Below are 14,130 nucleotides of genomic sequence, written 5' to 3' on the forward strand. Positions count from 1 at the left end.
TCAGTGGTTAAGAGCAGGCAACACTCTTTCAGAGAACTGAGTCTGATTCCCAGAATGAATGCCAGAAGGCTTACAACTGCCTGTGACTCCAGCTCCAGGGAGTCAGACAAATCTGACCCACACAGCACCTATCCAAACACTACATACACACTCACACACACACCTTATGTACACATGCACTCACAGACACCACACTCACACACATGCACTCACTTACTTACACACATCATACACACACATGCACATACACAGAAATTTTAATAAAATAGATCTTTTTTAAAAGCACAATTATATATGTATAAAACAGACCTGCATGGTTACAATCTTGATTCTACCCCAGTGCACACCAAATAAGTCTTAGTTCGATGGGTTATTAACCAAAGCTGCCCTCCTCTCTTGGCTTCACTTTGAGCAGTTCCTTAGTCTTTCTGAACCCATTTTCTGATATCAAAAAATGTGACAATAACAGAAAAAAATTGAGACAGGGTCTCCCTATGTAGCCCTGGCTGGTCTGGAATGTGTCAGTAGGTCCGGCTGGCTGCCTGCCTCTGCCTCCTACATGCTACCACACACGGCTTCCTGTGGGTTTTCAGTTTTGTCTGAGACATGGTCACACTACATAATACACACTTGGAGGGGTCATTTAGATGGTTGAAGTGATCTGTGAGGACTTTAACCTAGCTCCAGACTCTGACAGACACTGAGTTATTAGTACTCTTCCCCAGTACTTCAACTCTCATACAAAATATGAGGGGGTGTAGAGGGGAGGAAGAGAGAAGAGAGTGGGGGACTGAATCAAAGAAGGGAAAAGAATTAAAAATAAACTCCAACAAGGAGCATAAAGCCTGAGGAAAGTAAGTCCAGGCTCATTAAAGCTCTCAGCTACTGCTGCAGCTCCTGCTGCCATGCCACCATGATCCCTGTCATACTGATAACAGACTGAACCCCTGAAACTGTAAGCAAGCCCTCAATTAAATGCTTTCCTTTGTAAGAATTGCCTTGGTCATGGTTTCTCTTCACACCAATAGAGCACTGGCTAAGACAGTAAACCCTTCTCCATCTGCTTGGAGGACCATCACAAATCCTCCAGCCTCCCGTCTGTCCTTTAAGAGGGGTCTCCTACCCAGTTTTCCCTTTCAGGGTTTAGGTCTAAGAAGGTGGTAGCTTTGTTTCATCTTCCCTGTGTTTAACAAGGCTGATCTTTTATTCCCCAGGAAGAAGACAGCTACACCCCTGAAGACAGTAAGTTGATTCTGCACTTGAAAGTGTGTCCCATTTCCTGCAGTATCTATTGTGAACCTCCTACTTAAAGTAAGCAGGGCATCCAGCTGTGCTTAACACAGCAGGCTTAGCACCTGGAGCTGCTGCAGACAATCCGAGGAACTTGTAAGGCTCAGGGAGCTGGGAAGGTGCTACCCCTGGCAAGCTGATCCTTGCTGGATTCTGTTAGCCTTCCTGAATGTGTGCAGTAGATAATAGAAGATATTATCCACACCTCGGTCACTGCAGGAAGCCTCTGTCCACTTCCTGCCTTGCGGACCCCAGAGCAACTAGCAGACCACTGTGTACACATCAGATAAATCGTCACAGGCAAAAACTCAGCTGCCATGCAGCCCAGATGGACCCGAGGTTGCTCTAGAACCTAACAGTGACTGTCACTTGGGATACATAGAGGATGGGACCATGTGACCAAAGTCAGATGCCCGATGCCCACTGCACAAGTATTGCTGCCCAGCAGTTGCTGGGGGTCATAGTGTCCATCAACACTGTTGACAGATTATGATGTCCCCACAGTGAAATGCACCTGCTCCTCCATGAGATACACCCATCAAGTTTTCAGTGAATGGAAACCCCTATAGCTATGTTGCCACGATTTACAGCAACTGCATCAGGTCTCTCCCAGCGTATTTAATATTGCTCTGACTTTGAGCTCCATGTTCTTCTGTGTTGAAGGTCTTTGTCTTTTCTCCTTATCGTAGACTCCACTTGCCTCTTCACAGAATTCACCAAAAGTTTGTGAAGGTAAGTATATTTATTCTGAAGGCTGCGCATGCACTCTAAAAGTAATTTTTCAATGAATAATATGCATATCAATCCTTAATTCTGGATCGCTTTCATTGTTTATGAGCCAATTGGTAATATGAAGCCAATTCTGAATGATTAGTGCTTTGCGTTGTAGTAGTAAGTCACAAAATTAGCTCGGAAGCCTGAGCTTAGCCAGCAGGGTCTATGGAGAAGGCTACAGCCTGCCTGCCACTTGTCTATCACAGAAGGCACAGTCAGCTAGAAAGCAGCATGGTGGTACTATGTATGTATACATAGCCACCTACTATGTATATCCTTAGAGAACAGCTTAGACAAAGTAATGAATTTTTAAAACTCTCTTTATTTAAAAAAGTTCTGTTGGAAAGGTTTCCAAGTTCAAATGCCCATAGTCTTAGTACATCTCCAAACACTTCCCTGCCTTTACTTCATTATATCTCAACACAACATGCTTTTGAAAATAATGACCCCATTTAAAAAGTTTGTATTTGAAAAACATGACTGGGGTCAGGAAAGAGAAAGTATGACTCATTCATGACGTCAACACTTAGAGCGTAGAGACCCTGAAGTCCTGCACCCGTCCATCTCCACACGTGAAGGCACCCTGTGCTTCATCACAGTGCGTGCCCTTTCACCAAGTCAGCATCTGCACCAAGCGTGCTGGCGTCCCGGCTCACAGGACAGTGAGCACACATGCATACAGTTCTTATCTCTGCTTTTGTTGCACCATTAGGTTCCCCTTGACATTCTATTTCTGTCTTCTTTTCTCTCCCCAGGCTGTTTCTGTCTTCCATCTCCTCCTCTGCTGTTCTGTGGTTCTTTAATGTTTTTCTGTTCCTGGACATGGCATGCATGCCTCACGCCATCCTTCCAGGCTCTCCAGCCTGCTAAGCAGAGAGCACAACAGAGAGCCTCTGTGCAAGCTTCAAAGCTTCTGGAGCCTCCAAAAAACCAAGATGGAGGGACTGCTGGCTTGCCCCCTGCTGCTCAAGGCCTTGCATGTAGTTTAGCAAGCTGCTGCTTCCTTTGAACTCCTTCCAAAAACAGAGGCAGGGGCCATTTAAACCCAAAGGGAGGGAGCAGCCATCTCTGCCCTGGGGAGGAGACTTCGAGACTGTGAAAGATAAGTCTGAAGGAAAGACAGACAAGGAAGCTAGTGACTTGAGACCAGGCAGGGCTTTGCTGGGTGAGGCAAACTCAGTAGGAATCATTGCCCATGGCCCGCTTACAAGTTGGGGCGCAGGTTGAGAACTTTCCTTTTTCGGCTGCTGTTTGGCCATTGCTGGAAGGACCAGTGAGTAGTCATTTAAAGAATCAGATGACGGATAGACATCTCTCATGACTGGGGGCCCTAGGGTAGAAAGACAGGAATCCAGAGAAACAATCTGCTTGAGTTCTGGTGTGTGAGTGGGTGCAGGAAAGAAACGGCTGACGTGACTGATCTATGATGTGGTTAAGGTTTTTATTGTAGATAGGAGAGAAAACAGCCAGAGCCATCTGGAAGAGTCTAGAGCTGGGGGGGGGGGTAGACTGAACATAACCAGGCCTAGGAAAACAGGAGGGACTAGTGGAGATACTGAGATAAGAAGAGATAGCGAAGAGAGTTTAGCTACAGAGAGTAGGTGAGCTCATAGTGAGAATAGCCAGGTTGTAAGGTGAATGAGCAACTGGGGGAGGAAACCAGTTGACTCTGAAATGTGTCACAGGTCCTTGTGCTACTGAGGGAGCCCAAAGGCCAGCATGGACTTTGGTATCCCGATAGCCGCCACAGGTAACCATATGTCCCTTCTGCCTGAGGTAAGGGAAGTGATTCTTTTCAGGAACCAGTTTCCCAAGTTCCTGAGGAATGCTGGCTTTTATCTAACAACCAGAAACCCTGTAGTCCAGCGTGAGTTCATTTCTGGATATTTGGACAGCCCAAGAGACCTAACAGTTCTGGAAACCAAATTACTGTAATTATGAGAGCTGTCTGTCACAGCTCCACCAAAATGGAAGAGGCTTTTACAAGATGGCAAGGCCCTGGCTAACAGAGTCTAGAGACAACACAGCCTGGTCAACGCTTAAGGCCCTGGCTGACAGAGTCTGGAGACAATACAGCGTGGTAACGGTTAAGGCTGCTGGAACCTAATGGAGGCATCGCGCTCCTTTGGGAATTTCTGAATTTTAAAGAACTGTGCACAAAGTTAGCATGAGAGCTCAAAGTAACCCGCCACACATTTGAAATACCTTTAGAGTTCAAGGCAGGCTGATGTCAGGACCCAAGGGCTGACCACTGCCAGCACACCAGTCACTGCTTCTGTTCCTTTGAAATCTCTGCAGCTTCTGTCTTTTCTTTTTTGTTGTTGTTTTTAGTGAGCCATATATTTTTCTCTGCTCTCCTCCCTTCCTCCCCGTTCCCCTTTTGCCCTCTGCCATGATCCCCATGCTCCCAGTGTACTCAGGAGATCTGGAGAAATTGTCTTTTTCTACTTCCCATGTAGATTAGATGCTTTTGTCTTTTTTTTTAATGTTTCAGTAGGAAAGTTCCCTGTGGGCTTCAACAGAAATTTCTTAGACTCTGTGGTTAAGCCTATTTCCTATCCTCCCTCATGAACATGTTGAGATCCAAGTGGTATCAACATTCACGGGTAACCTGGACTTTGATTCAATTGATTTTTCAAAAGAAGTAGATCATTATAAATTCTGAGATTTTACCTCTCATCAGCAATAAGTCACTTATCCTACCTCTCACGGCCAAGCAAGACACACAATTGTTTGCTAACACCTGAAGGGATAAGGTTACACAGAAAGCGGAGAACGAGAGATGCAGAGGGATGTTAAGCTGCTCATCTCCTGACAGCCACCTGCTCAGACACTTACAGTCCAGTACCCAGGGCTTCTGTCTTCAAGTACAGAAGGAGGCATGCAGAGGTACCGGCATGGTAACCCTGCCAACAGGGAGTCACGGACCTAAGAGTACACACACCAAGAGAGTGGCAAGTACACAGACTGAGAACACCTTAGAAGACAGGGTACTCCAAAACATCTGGTCAAAGAGGGTCCTACACAGCTGATGTGGCTGGATTTGGGGACGGGGACAGATATTTCACTATAATACTAATATGAGACCTCTTTTAATCTAGAAAAGCCTGTCCCTGCTGAACGCCACCGAGGGTCTAGTCACAGACAAGACACGGTACAGTCACCAGTGTTTCCTCCCACGCAGAAGTAAGAATCCTTCCACTTATTCATTCTTTCTTTTAAGAATATTTTTCATTTTGATTTTGTTTTTATGTCTATATGTGAGTATATGTTGCCTGTGCGTGAAAAGGGCATCGGATTCCCTAGAGCTGGAGTTACATGGTTATGAACTATCCATTGCAGACACTGGAAGCTGAATTCAGGTCTTCTAGAAGGGAAACACCCACCTCTCCTATTTCTTTATTTTATATATATTTTAAAGATAGGGTCTGACTCTAACCCCAGCTTGCCTGGCTATGTATGCATTGCCTTCCTTGTATATGTAGCCAGGATGCCCTTTAACTCCTGCCTCAGCCTCCAGAGTGCGGGAATAATAGATCATGAGCTAGCTCTTTCCCTTTAAAAACAAGTTTCTTCTTGTTGCTATGTAAATTCATTGCATTACAAGGTCACAAGGGAAGTTTTTAATTAAATCTGGAAAGGTGTTAGCAACTTAAGAAACTAAAAATTTCAGAGACCCATTCTTCCAGTTATTAGTCTCATCTAAAACATAACACTTCAGTCAAGGCTCCTCCTTTATCAAAGTTAAGGGGGAAAAAATCTTGCTTTTCCAAAGGTTTTGTTGTCCCTCCCATTTTTAGATCTTGTTACCCTTTGGTGTGGATTCTCCAGATTTTGCACTGTGCTCTGATGATACCCCTTTGTATGTTGTGAATATGTCTTATTACCATTGGTTAATAAAAAAGCTGGTTTGGCCAATAGCCAGGCAGAATATACCCAGGCAAGAAATCCAAGCAGAGATAAAAGGAGAAAGAAGACAGAGTCAGGTAGATATCAGCAGCCACCGGGGAAGCAAGCTGTGTGGTAACAAGTCCAAACTATAGAATGATAGAAATGCGTTAATTTAAGTTGTAAGATCTAGTTAACAATAAGCCTGAGCTAATAGGCCAAGCAGTTTGTAATTAATATTAAGCCTCAGAGTGGTTATTCGGGAACTGGCAGGCAAAAGAGAAACCTCCTCTTACAGCTCTGCCTTTTACTTACCCTGCATTTCTTCTTCTCAGGACTGTCCATCAAAAGCCTGTTCCTCTGCCAAGTAAGTGCAATGAAATCATGATGGCCAACCCCGGGTGGAGGTCGGGGGTGGGCGTGGGAGCCAACGGCCCTGTCACCTCCACCTTGCAGCCCCAGTGTCTTCTCTTGCTCATCTTTTTAGCTGTAAAATGGGGCCAAAGATACTGATTTTCTAGAGTTATTTTGAAAGGTAAATATTTCCAATCTTTAGTATTCCTTGAACATTTACTTATCAGTCATCATCACTTAAAATTATAATACATCTATTTTCAAAATAAAATTAAGTAAAACAACACATGGGATATACCTAGAACAGCGCTTGGCACCAAGAACGTTCTCAGTAAATGATAGGTATTTCATTTAAATCTGAAATATGCTTTAATGGACCTCACATATATCTGTAAAATGTACCCTACAATGAGAATGATAATTATCTGGGTAATTTTCCCAAGGTAAACTTCACCTTATAGAGCAATCAGACGATCAGATCTGGAGAGGTGGGTGAGAGGTTGGGTTCAGTTCCCAGCACCCACAAGCCTGTACCTCTAGTTCCAGGGACCAACGTCCTCTCCCAGCCCCTATCCTCACATCCATATATACACAAGCACAGTGAAAAATTCAGTCTTTAATATACACACCTATGAGTCAGGTAAGTCAGGTTCTCAGAATGAAACTACCCCACCTTTCATTTTCTTTCAACTCAATACAGGGGGTGAAACAAAAAAGGAAAATGCTATGTGAAATTTGGAACATATTTCAAATTAATCCAGATTGACCACTCAAACAGAATAATTGTCATTTACAAATATATATTTGCATTTTGCTACACAAGTTTTTTTTTAGTTCTTAGTTATACTTTTGATTTATTTTAAATAAATGCCTAGATCCATATCTAGCACACAAGAATGAAAGAAAGGAAGGAAGGAAGGAAGGAAGGAAGGAAGGAAGGAAGGAAGGAAAGAAGGAAGGAAGGAAGGAAGAGAAGGACGGAAGGAAGGAACGAAGGAAGAGGGGGGAGGAAGGAAGCAACAGAGTGTTTTCTCTATTTCATGTGTTTTATAGTCAGATTTACTTCTAAGAGAGGGTCCTACTGTGTAGCCTAGGCTGGCCTTAAACTTGTGATTCTCCTGCCTCAGTTTCATAGTAGCTGGCATTACAGCCTGCATTACCAGGTCCAACCTGACAGAACTTATAAATGTCTAGAGCCAATAGTCAGTTGCTATACTTTCCTTCTTGAAAGACAAGAAGAAAACCTGGATTTTTCAAAGATAGGTATTTGCCAAAAAGTAAAGTCCTCTCAAACATCTGGAATGATCTTGGGGATTTCGAGGGGTTCTAAGGCTGTTTCGGAGCAGCATTGTCTAAGGACTTTTTAGCTCTGTGTTTGGTCCACAGTGCGAGCTCAGCAATGCGGCATGGGCACTCTAACTAACTGTGTGGGAGATAGGAAAGACTCATGAAATTCTCAAATCTCTTTTAGGGTTTCCAGAATCAGGAAGCCCAGCTGTAGATGGACCATTACCTAGCTTTTCATCTAATTCCACTTTTGCAGACCAGGTATGCCATGATCATGAAGTTAACCTTGGGAAAGGGCTTGTCTTCTGAGAAGATGAGTGGAGTAAGGCTCAGGATGGAGTCTGGCTTTCAACCGAATTGCTTTGACGGCTATAGAATATTCTGTTTTTTTTCAGTGGTGAAGAAAAACCATGTTCCATTTTTTCTCATGTTTATTCTGGATACCCTGAAAAACAATTAGTGCCTCCTTAAACTAGTGAGAGAATGTGTTGTTTTTGTTGTTATTCCTCTCACATAGTTTTTATTTAAACTTTATAATTTCCTCAGAATAGACCTGTGGAGGCTTATGATGTTAACACCTATATCAAGCAGAGCAACATTAAAAAAAAAAAAAAAAACAGAGAAAGGGCCTTGTGTGTCCTTAAATAAGTCTCTCTGAGCTTATGCAAAATGTGAAGGTGATAAGTGAATAAATATCCTTATTCATCATAATCAAGCAAGATAATGTAACTGAAACTCCGGCCATTGGGAGCTGGGGAAACAGTTCGGTTGGTAAAGAGCTTTCTGTATAAGCGTGAGGATTTGAAATCCATCCCCAGAACCAACAAACAGAACAAAAGAAGACAAAATGAAAAAGGGATGTGATGCTGTGTGCTTGTGACAGAAACAGTAGAACCCTGGGGTGGGCTGGCCAGCTAGCCCGGCTTCATCTCTGTGTCCAGTGAGAGATGCTAACTCCAAAACAAAGTGGACAGCTCCTGGGGGAGCAATACCAAATGGTGATGTCTGGTACACGTGCACCCCTGCTTGCATGTGTGTGTGTGTGTGTGCATGCAAGCCATATGAGCATATGAACACACACACTGAAATTATGAAGCCCTCTATAAAGCATCAAGAATAAGAAAACAATGAGAAAAGTGTATGTAATTCATTTAGGAGGAAAAGTGGTCCAGGGCCTAGTGAGTCCATATAAACCTTGTGGTTGACCAAAGGAAACACAAAACTCATTTTAACAAAATGAGTTGCAGATTATTATTCCTGATTTGGTTTTTGCAAAACCAGTCATTTAAGCACCTCACCTAAGTACCTTGAGGACCAACTCATGTTCCACAATGCCTATCTCACAGGAGGCTGAACTTCACGGTAAGCCCTGGTATGCTGGCGCCTGTGACCGCAAGTCTGCTGAAGAGGCCCTGCACAGATCCAACAAGGTTTGGGCATCTAGAGATCCTACACTGTGGAGCTCATCATAAATCCAACTAAGTCATTGCAGGGGTGTAGGCTCAGGTCTAGTTCCCTGCACTTTCTCCTCTCTCGGGGTCACCCACATTGTTCTTACATCTTCTGCCTTTTTGCCTTTAATCTCAAGGCTCTGTGGGGTCCACTGCCCCTCAAACAATGGAGAGAAGTGGGAGGCAGGGGAGGTTTGTGGAAGACCTGATGCTGTAGGAGCCCCACCTTGGAGTGAGGGGGGACAGGCTATTTTGAACCAACTCATGGGACCCAAGTGTTTATTTTATTTTATTTTTTTTTAAAGATTTATTTCTTATTATGTATACAACTTTCTGCCTCCATTTATACCCACACGCCAGAGGAGGGCGCCAAATCTCATTACAGATGGTTTGGAGCCACCATGTGGTTGCTGGGAATTGAACTCAGGACCTCTGGAAGAGCAGACAGTGCTCTTAACCACTGAGCCATCTCTCCAGACCCCAAGTGTTTATTTTTGAGAACTCAACATTGGGTACGGATGCGACAATGCAGGATTAAAGCTCCCTTGTCACTTCCTCTGCTCTCCCGGTTTTTAAAGCCAAAATCCCTGTCAAAATGTCATCAGTGGGCTGGCGAGGGTTCCTTTGCTCTGCTAGATGGAAATTGTGGGTAGCCCGGAAGAAGGCTTTCTAGGACTGTGTCCGACAATGTTTTCCTCAGTTTTTGCTTCTTTCCTGTTCAGCCTACACTACTTATGGGGAAAAAATGACCACCTTTTTGCGGGGGGTGGGGCACAATGCTGTCCACCAGAGAGTGTGATACTGGAGAGAGACAGGGTGGGGGAGAGGTGTGTTTGGAACCAGTTACAACCTTTTTGTATGGGCCAATCACAGCACTGAGGCTTATGTTTTGAACCAATCACTATACCTCCTTAGCTAGCTACTAGGGGAAAGGCTAATCCTTGGCCATCTAGAACGGGCTGCAGGGCCATCTAGAGTCGAGTGAGTCTCGCCATCACTGCAGCTGTTTCAGGGAGCCCCGACTCCACACCCTCCAGACCCAGGACAGTCAGCTGTCATCTTTTCAGAGTCCTGTCAAAACCTCCTGTCTCTCTTCAGTGGTCGTCACTGCCTGGCTGATTCTGCGGCACTCCATTTTAAATGTCATGGTCGTCCCCATGGCTTCCTTTGGATCACACATTAAGTCTCTATTGGAGTTCACTCGGTCCCCAGAAATCTTGTAAATTTTCTTCCTTTGTTTCTAAGATAGATATGTTTTTTCTTTTTCTCCAAATTCTTTCCTAAAGCTGATCACCGTTTATCGCATTTCTTCTACATGTCTTTTTAGCCAGGTTTTGCTCATACCTTTTTATAATTTATGATTCTAAACTATTCTAATAAAATACTTAATACAAATTGGAATATTCTGTTACAGTTTTCAAGTTTAACATAAGTCTGTTGAGGTGAGCGTTTTCTTCAGCTAAAACCTTGAATTCTCAGCTTCCACTTGCTTCTTTTTTTTTTTCTTTTTTTTTTCTTGCTGATTTTTTTTATTAATTAATTAATTTAATTATTAAAGATTTCTGCCTCTTCCCCGCCACCACCTCCCATTCCCTCCCCCTCCCCCAATCAAGTCTTCCTTCCTCCTCAGCCCAAAGAGCAAGCAGGTTTCTCTGCCCTGTGGGAGGTCCAAGGACCACCCACCTCCATCACACCAATGATAGCCTCTGCTGGAGAGGTTGTGGAGAAAGGGGCACTCTCATCCATTGCTGGTGGGAATGCAAACTTGTGCAACCACTTTGGAAAGCAGTGTGGCGGTTTCTCAGGAAAGTCGGGTTCAACCTACCTCTTGACCCAGCAATACCACTATTGGGAATATACCCAAGAGATGCCCAAACATACAACAAAAGTATATGCTCAACTATGTTCATAGCAGCATTGTTTGTAATTGCCAGAACCTGGAAACAACCTAGATGTCCTTCAATGGAAGAATGGATGAAGAAAGTATGGAATATATACATATTAGAGTACTACTCAGCAGTAAAAAACAATGACTTCTTGAATTTTGCATACAAATGGACGGAAATAGATCCACTTGCTTCTTACAGTTCTTTCACACAGAGTATGTCAGACTTTTACTCAAGGCAACTGGCAAACATGGGCCCTCACTCAAAATACCCTAGTTTTGATCTCATTTTTCCTTTTACATATTCCTAAACTCCAACAAGCATAATCCCTCAGGGAACACATTAAACGCTGACATTGACTTCACTCGTTTGTCTGCATACACCATTTTATGAACAGTATTCTTGAGAAATAATAAAACAAATTCTAATCAGTAATAAGAACACGGAACTAAATTATCAATATTTGAAAACAATAAATATCCTTCATAGACTGTTTCTAGCTTACAGAAATATAACTAATATTATCACTGTGCTTTACTTTCTTTAAACAGGATGGATCATTTCTTATTCGGAAGAGCTCTGGCCATGATTCTAAGCAGCCATATACACTAGTCGCATTCTTTAATAAGCGAGTATATAATATTCCTGTACGGTTTATTGAAGCAACCAAACAATATGCTTTGGGAAAGAAGAAAAATGGTGAAGAGGTTAGTAATTATTCTTTCTGTATTTATTTATTTACTTACATTTATTTTGAGACAGAGTTGTAATATGTAGTCTGGGTGGATCTAAAACTCCCTACCAAGGCTGGGCTTAAATTCATAATCCTCCTAAGTATAGGATCTTGAGGAAGGTACCACCATGGCTGGCTGGTAATTTCTTTTTAACTGAGCTCTACATCTGTTTTGAACACAGTGGCACCAGGCTCTGTTAGGTGCAGAGGCAAAGGAAAAGAATACAAAAGCATTTGGTCTTAGGGATGTATATATGTCATAAGTAGGATATATAATGAGACCATGTTTTGAACTGCTGTATTATGTAGTATATGATGCATCCTGTGTAATAGTATCTCCTAGGAAAAAACAGAAGAAAAACAGTGATATATGTGCCTGTACTTTTGTTTCATTTTTAAATTACATATGTCTGTGTATATGGTGTGCATGTGTGTGGGGTACACACCCACGTCTACGTACATGTCTGTGGAGGCCCGAGGTTAATATTTGGGAGTCTTTTTTGATCGTTCTCCACACTGTTGTTTGAGGCAGGGTCTCTTGATTGAATATGGCTACTCTAGCTAGCTGTTTGTCCCAGGGATTCCCCTGGCTCTGTCTTCTGAGAACTAGAATTACAGGCAGGCCAATCTGCCCACCTGGCATCTTTATGGGCACTGGGGATCTGAACTTCCATCTGTATGCTTGCACAGCAAGTGCTTTCTCCACTAAGCTGTCTCCTCTTCCCTCTTCCCACCTGTTATTAATAAGGGCAATCAGATAAAATTTATTAGTTCAAGAAAACTTATAGATGGAAGTTGAAATGCCAAGTAGGATTAAAGTGATGAGAATCAAGGTCTTGGACTAGCTCTCCAAAATCAAGGCTCAACTCTGGCACTAAGTTCAGTGACCAGGGAAGGACGTGATAATTCAGAACTTGATTTGAAACATTAGACTATAATATTTGGGCCAAGGTGAGCTTATATGATAAAAAAAAAATACCCACATAGGCCTTAAATAACAAGCAGAAATGTCTTTGATTAGGAGCAAAGTGACAGCTCAACATGTTTCTGGAATCTTGGAGCATGAGTTAGAATAACCCATTAGCTTTGTTACTGTTCAATCGCTGTGAAGACACAACATGACCAAGGCAGCTCCTATAAGAAAGCACTTAACTGGGGGTTTGTTTAAAATTTCAGAGGTTTAGTTCATTATTATCATGGTGGAGAGCATGGTGGCAGCGTGGCACTGGAGAGGCATCTGGAATTCCATCCTGGCCCGCAGGCAAAGAGAGCAACACTGAGCCTAGTGTGGGCTTTTGAATCGCTAAAGCCAGCGACACAGCTCCTCCAACAAGCTCTCGCCTCCTAATCCTTCTCAAATAGTGCTGCTCCCTTATGACTGAGAATTCAAATGTGTGGACCTGGGGGTGCTAGTCTTATCCAAGCTACCACACCTATGAATGGTCCAGAAATGGTTCTCATTTTGAATGATGGGTTGAATTTGAATCTGTGGAATGAAAGTCGGAGGAAGGAAAAGGAAGAAAAGGTGGAAAGGACAGTTTAAGCAGAGAAAATAGCACAAGCAAGGCTCTAGTGAAGAGACATTTAAGAGTGAGCGTGGTGGCACCTACAGGCCATGCCAACGCTTGGAAGGTTGAGGCTAGAAGATTTTGAATTCAAGCCCAGCTTGGGCTATAAAGTGAGGCTCTACCTCAATTTTTAAAATAGAAGAAGAGAGGCAGGAAAAAAGAAGGAAGAAAGAAAACAAACATTTTTTTTGAAGATACTTTCAGAAAGAGCCACACCCTTTCCAAACTCAGCACTGTTTTATTTTATTTTTTTAAAAACAATCTTTTTTTATTTTGCATACTAAACTCAGTTCTCTCTTCCTCCTCCCCTCTGTCTTCCCCCACTTTCCCCCTCCACTTTCCACCCATTCCTCAGAGAGGATAAGACCTCCCATGGGGAGTCACCAAAGTCTGTCTCATCACTTGAGGCAGGACCAAGGCCCTCCCCAGTGTAGCTACGCAGAGCAAGGTATCCCTCCATAGGGAATGGGCTCCAAATAAATGGGCTCTATTTAATTTACTAGCGCTTTAGTTTCCGATTGCACCCAACTTCACAGCACTCTGTGCCAAACAGACAGACTCAAGTATTGTGGCATTTGTCACAAGAGTTTCACTGGCAATGAAAGGGGGTTGGATGGTTGAAGGAGTCAAGATAGCATTATTTACAGGTCTCTGCCTGCTCCCCTCCTGCTGGGAACTCTGTCTTACAAACCTCTTTGGAAATGTTCTTTCATCATAATGAGAGATGGCGGTGATGCCGGCAGGACAGTGCAGGAGTAGTCTTATTTCCAAGTTTCCTCAGGACTGTAGCACACTTACAGAAGGCCTGGAAATGGGGAGCTGGGAGCTGTCCTAGTCACTGGTCCTGAAATTTGAACTCTCAGAGAAGCTGAGCGTTTAAAAAAAAATAAGTCACACTA

General features: G+C 43.2%; 1 protein-coding gene across 1 annotated transcript in view; it reads left to right on the forward strand.

The window, feature by feature from the left end:
* The window catches only part of Blnk (B cell linker), a 64,267-nt gene that overhangs the window by 46,765 nt on the left and 3,372 nt on the right, over positions 1-14,130 (forward strand). Inside the window, exons 10-16 of the mRNA XM_057778185.1 lie at positions 1,215-1,242; positions 1,980-2,022; positions 5,166-5,250; positions 6,288-6,319; positions 7,778-7,854; positions 8,940-9,023; positions 11,482-11,637. Coding sequence (XP_057634168.1) covers positions 1,215-1,242; positions 1,980-2,022; positions 5,166-5,250; positions 6,288-6,319; positions 7,778-7,854; positions 8,940-9,023; positions 11,482-11,637 — 505 coding nt within the window. The remainder of the gene's footprint in view (positions 1-1,214; positions 1,243-1,979; positions 2,023-5,165; positions 5,251-6,287; positions 6,320-7,777; positions 7,855-8,939; positions 9,024-11,481; positions 11,638-14,130) is intronic.

This window comes from Chionomys nivalis, chromosome 8 (assembly GCF_950005125.1).
Source record: "Chionomys nivalis chromosome 8, mChiNiv1.1, whole genome shotgun sequence".
NCBI classification, from domain to species: domain Eukaryota; kingdom Metazoa; phylum Chordata; class Mammalia; order Rodentia; family Cricetidae; genus Chionomys; species Chionomys nivalis.